The sequence below is a fragment of the Microplitis demolitor genome, chromosome 4, assembly GCF_026212275.2.
Source record: "Microplitis demolitor isolate Queensland-Clemson2020A chromosome 4, iyMicDemo2.1a, whole genome shotgun sequence".
NCBI lineage: Eukaryota > Metazoa > Arthropoda > Insecta > Hymenoptera > Braconidae > Microplitis > Microplitis demolitor.
Window position 1 is genome coordinate 13,177,543 of NC_068548.1, and position 7,049 is coordinate 13,184,591.

A 7,049-nucleotide genomic window follows, 5' to 3' on the forward strand; every position below is an offset into this window, starting at 1 on the left:
TTTTGGGTTGGACAAGTGCGCGGTCGTTAATCTGGTGAAGGGTAAGTGTTCTGATGTGCGTAAAGATATCGAGTTAGTAGATGGGAGCGTCATTGACCATCTTGACGCCGGAGAGTCGTACAAATATCTAGGGATTGACGGGAGTCCTATGCAGGACGTCTCGAAAATCGAAACGACTCTCTGCAGTGAGTATGTGCGGAAACTTCGGAAAATTTGGTCATCAGAACTTTCCGGGAAAAACGAAGTCTCTGCTACAAACATGCTTGCTATCCTGGATCTCCTGAACTCTTTCGGTGTCCTTAAATGGGCCCGAAAAGAGCTCAGAGACCTCAATGTCAAGACACGCAAAGTCATGAATATGAATCGGAGCATGCACCCTAAATCCTGTTACCAGATTATACCTTTCCCAGTACATCGGAGGGAGAGGTCTACAGAGCTTGGAGTGTCTACACGATCTTTTGATTTTGGGTATAATATACGAGATTGTCAATTTCACAGCAGATGAAGATGACTTCCTTGTGCAAATTTTTCATAGTCATGAAAATGGGCAAAAGGGAGCATTTTTATATAAGGCAGCAATGTACGCAGCAAAATCCCTCGGTCTTGGAAGAGTAAACCCTCTTATTGACCTCCCTAAGGAAGAATTTAAGAGGGTCATCAGCAATGCTGAGCAACAAAAACTGCTCAGCACTCACCTGGAGAAGTCCATGCACAGCGTGTTCTTTAAACACGTGCGTGAACATGGCTTGTCCGAGCAGCTGACGTTTTCCTTCTTTAAGTTAACTGGTCTGATGTCCGAGACCGAAGGATATATTTTTGCCTGCCAAGATGGTGTTATTAACACTCTCGAATACCGTGCGAAAGTGCTCCAAATGCAGCTACCCGACACGCTGTAAAGGGTGTGTAAGCAACATCCTGAGACGCCTGAGACGCTTCTGCACCTTTTGTCAGCATGTCCTGTGCTGGCAAGAAGTGCATACGTCTAGCGTCATAATGCTGCTCTGAGAGTACTTTATTACCACCTTAGACACACGCACGGTATCGATAAAACACCAGTGCTGCCTTACCTGCCAGGAGATATTCCGCAAGTTGTTGAGAATGACAGTTGCCGTATTTATTGGAACGTGCTATTCGCAACAACGCAGAAAATAGACCATAATAAAACTGATATTGTGCTCTTCGATAAAACTGCTCGTAACATTTATGTTATTGAGTTTTTAGCCCCTGCTGAATGTAACATTACAGTTAAAGAAGAGCACAAACAAGAGATATATCAGGATCTCCGATTTGAAATTAGCAAGCTTTACCCAGGCTACCGTGTCAAGCTTGTCGTACTCATTATTGGCGTCCTAGGAGGGATGAAACAGTCTTTTGTGTCTGCATTGGCTAGAATCCCAATTTGTTCTCCGCAAGTTGAGTTTTTGGCATCGTGAATGCTAAAGGCTGTCATTCTCGGATCACTCCGTCTACTTAGGCAACGAAACTTGACCTGCTGCGCATGCTGATCATCTTGTTGATGAAGCATCGCAGCAGTAACGATTTGGCACTCACGTGAGGCCTTCGGTAGAGTCAGACTACCGGGGATAGCCCCCTGCGCTTAACTACAGAAGAAATAAACAACAACAACAACAACAACAACAACAACAACAACAACAACAACAACAACAACAACAACAACAACAACAACAACAACAACAACAACAACAACAACAACAACAACAACAACAACAACAACAACAACAACAACAACAACAACAACAACAACAACAACAACAACAACAACAACAACAACAACAACAACAACAACAAGTATTTATTGGAACGTGCTATTCGCAACAACGCAGAAAATAGACCATAATAAAACTGATATTGTGCTCTTCGATAAAACTGCTCGTAACATTTATGTTATTGAGTTTTTAGCCCCTGCTGAATGTAACATTACAGTTAAAGAAGAGCACAAACAAGAGATATATCAGGATCTCCGATTTGAAATTAGCAAGCTTTACCCAGGCTACCGTGTCAAGCTTGTCGTACTCATTATTGGCGTCCTAGGAGGGATGAAACAGTCTTTTGTGTCTGCATTGGCTAGAATCCCAATTTGTTCTCCGCAAGTTGAGTTTTTGGCATCGTGAATGCTAAAGGCTGTCATTCTCGGATCACTCCGTCTACTTAGGCAACGAAACTTGACCTGCTGCGCATGCTGATCATCTTGTTGATGAAGCATCGCAGCAGTAACGATTTGGCACTCACGTGAGGCCTTCGGTAGAGTCAGACTACCGGGGATAGCCCCCTGCGCTTAACTACAGAAGAAATAAACAACAACAACAACAACAACAACAACAACAACAACAACAACAACAACAACAACAACAACAACAACAACAACAACAACAACAACAACAACAACAACAACAACAACAACAACAACAACAACAACAACAACAACAACAACAACAACAACAACAACAACAACAACAACAACAACAACAACAACAACAACAACAACAACAACAACAACAACAACAACAACAACAACAACAACAACAACAACAACAACAACAACAACAACAACAACAACAACAACAACAACAACAACAACAACAACAACAACAACAACAACAACAACAACAACAACAACAACAACAACAACAACAACAACAACAACAACAACAACAACAACAACAACAACAACAACAACAACAACAACAACAACAACAACAACAACAACAACAACAACAACAACAACAACAACAACAACAACAACAACAACAACAACAACAACAACAACAACAACAACAACAACAACAACAACAACAACAACAACAACAACAACAACAACAACAACAACAACAACAACAACAACAACAACAACAACAACAACAACAACAACAACAACAACAACAACAACAACAACAACAACAACAACAACAACAACAACAACAACAACAACAACAACAACAACAACAACAACAACAACAACAACAACAACAACAACAACAACAACAACAACAACAACAACAACAACAACAACAACAACAACAACAACAACAACAACAACAACAACAACAACAACAACAACAACAACAACAACAACAACAACAACAACAACAACAACAACAACAACAACAACAACAACAACAACAACAACAACAACAACAACAACAACAACAACAACAACAACAACAACAACAACAACAACAACAACAACAACAACAACAACAACAACAACAACAACAACAACAACAACAACAACAACAACAACAACAACAACAACAACAACAACAACAACAACAACAACAACAACAACAACAACAACAACAACAACAACAACAACAACAACAACAACAACAACAACAACAACAACAACAACAACAACAACAACAACAACAACAACAACAACAACAACAACAACAACAACAACAACAACAACAACAACAACAACAACAACAACAACAACAACAACAACAACAACAACAACAACAACAACAACAACAACAACAACAACAACAACAACAACAACAACAACAACAACAACAACAACAACAACAACAACAACAACAACAACAACAACAACAACAACAACAACAACAACAACAACAACAACAACAACAACAACAACAACAACAACAACAACAACAACAACAACAACAACAACAACAACAACAACAACAACAACAACAACAACAACAACAACAACAACAACAACAACAACAACAACAACAACAACAACAACAACAACAACAACAACAACAACAACAACAACAACAACAACAACAACAACAACAACAACAACAACAACAACAACAACAACAACAACAACAACAACAACAACAACAACAACAACAACAACAACAACAACAACAACAACAACAACAACAACAACAACAACAACAACAACAACAACAACAACAACAACAACAACAACAACAACAACAACAACAACAACAACAACAACAACAACAACAACAACAACAACAACAACAACAACAACAACAACAACAACAACAACAACAACAACAACAACAACAACAACAACAACAACAACAACAACAACAACAACAACAACAACAACAACAACAACAACAACAACAACAACAACAACAACAACAACAACAACAACAACAACAACAACAACAACAACAACAACAACAACAACAACAACAACAACAACAACAACAACAACAACAACAACAACAACAACAACAACAACAACAACAACAACAACAACAACAACAACAACAACAACAACAACAACAACAACAACAACAACAACAACAACAACAACAACAACAACAACAACAACAACAACAACAACAACAACAACAACAACAACAACAACAACAACAACAACAACAACAACAACAACAACAACAACAACAACAACAACAACAACAACAACAACAACAACAACAACAACAACAACAACAACAACAACAACAACAACAACAACAACAACAACAACAACAACAACAACAACAACAACAACAACAACAACAACAACAACAACAACAACAACAACAACAACAACAACAACAACAACAACAACAACAACAACAACAACAACAACAACAACAACAACAACAACAACAACAACAACAACAACAACAACAACAACAACAACAACAACAACAACAACAACAACAACAACAACAACAACAACAACAACAACAACAACAACAACAACAACAACAACAACAACAACAACAACAACAACAACAACAACAACAACAACAACAACAACAACAACAACAACAACAACAACAACAACAACAACAACAACAACAACAACAACAACAACAACAACAACAACAACAACAACAACAACAACAACAACAACAACAACAACAACAACAACAACAACAACAACAACAACAACAACAACAACAACAACAACAACAACAACAACAACAACAACAACAACAACAACAACAACAACAACAACAACAACAACAACAACAACAACAACAACAACAACAACAACAACAACAACAACAACAACAACAACAACAACAACAACAACAACAACAACAACAACAACAACAACAACAACAACAACAACAACAACAACAACAACAACAACAACAACAACAACAACAACAACAACAACAACAACAACAACAACAACAACAACAACAACAACAACAACAACAACAACAACAACAACAACAACAACAACAACAACAACAACAACAACAACAACAACAACAACAACAACAACAACAACAACAACAACAACAACAACAACAACAACAACAACAACAACAACAACAACAACAACAACAACAACAACAACAACAACAACAACAACAACAACAACAACAACAACAACAACAACAACAACAACAACAACAACAACAACAACAACAACAACAACAACAACAACAACAACAACAACAACAACAACAACAACAACAACAACAACAACAACAACAACAACAACAACAACAACAACAACAACAACAACAACAACAACAACAACAACAACAACAACAACAACAACAACAACAACAACAACAACAACAACAACAACAACAACAACAACAACAACAACAACAACAACAACAACAACAACAACAACAACAACAACAACAACAACAACAACAACAACAACAACAACAACAACAACAACAACAACAACAACAACAACAACAACAACAACAACAACAACAACAACAACAACAACAACAACAACAACAACAACAACAACAACAACAACAACAACAACAACAACAACAACAACAACAACAACAACAACAACAACAACAACAACAACAACAACAACAACAACAACAACAACAACAACAACAACAACAACAACAACAACAACAACAACAACAACAACAACAACAACAACAACAACAACAACAACAACAACAACAACAACAACAACAACAACAACAACAACAACAACAACAACAACAACAACAACAACAACAACAACAACAACAACAACAACAACAACAACAACAACAACAACAACAACAACAACAACAACAACAACAACAACAACAACAACAACAACAACAACAACAACAACAACAACAACAACAACAACAACAACAACAACAACAACAACAACAACAACAACAACAACAACAACAACAACAACAACAACAACAACAACAACAACAACAACAACAACAACAACAACAACAACAACAACAACAACAACAACAACAACAACAACAACAACAACAACAACAACAACAACAACAACAACAACAACAACAACAACAACAACAACAACAACAACAACAACAACAACAACAACAACAACAACAACAACAACAACAACAACAACAACAACAACAACAACAACAACAACAACAACAACAACAACAATGAATTGATCAATTATTATTTGTTTGCTCCATTACGTATTGTAATCCGTCTAAAAGTTTTTTCCGATTTAAATAATCACAAATCTGACAAATTAATCATCCTCTACCTCTCAGAGAGCTTTTTTTTGTTTTTTGGTGCTTTTTCCATGCTTTATGGAACATAAAATTGGTATTTTTCAAGTGATCGCTTTTTCCACTACAATGCCCATTAACTGCTTCACACCAATCACGAATAAATTTATTTATAATTATGGTAATAGCTTTATCATGTAATTCTTCGCAATGAACAGGGCATGATAACCATTCATTGCTCATTATCGGACTCTCAATCATTGACTTTAAAATACTCCTCTTGTTTTTACGGAAACAATGTTTCGTAATCGCATCACTGATTATTGTCAGTACCTGCGAGTACATAGCCTCAAAAGCAGAATCACTCCTAGTTTTCCCTTGATTACGTAAAAAAGAGTTCATACAATTTCCACAATGGATGGCAGATTTTATTATTTGCTGCATGATATATTGCCGTTGAGATAAAACTAAGTTGATACTAGCTGTAACAGCGGTCTGCTCAGATTTAAATATACGTTCATCTGGTCCTGTAAGAAAGTCAGGAATATAATCGATCGGAGCATCATTATTATGAGTATTCTTCTTTTCATCAGTGTTATCATAATCATCATTTATATGTATTAAAAAGTTTTCAAA

General features: G+C 36.6%; 1 protein-coding gene across 1 annotated transcript; it reads left to right on the top strand.

The window, feature by feature from the left end:
- Window positions 1-2,356: 2,356 nt before the first annotated feature.
- Window positions 2,357-6,312, top strand: LOC128667540 (bromodomain-containing protein DDB_G0280777-like; the record flags this gene model as incomplete). The annotated part of the gene is made up of 2 exons (XM_053737912.1): window positions 2,357-2,536; window positions 5,893-6,312. Coding segments are annotated over 2 exons (600 nt in total), but the record flags the coding sequence as incomplete, so codon positions are not given.
- Window positions 6,313-7,049: the final 737 nt, after the last annotated feature.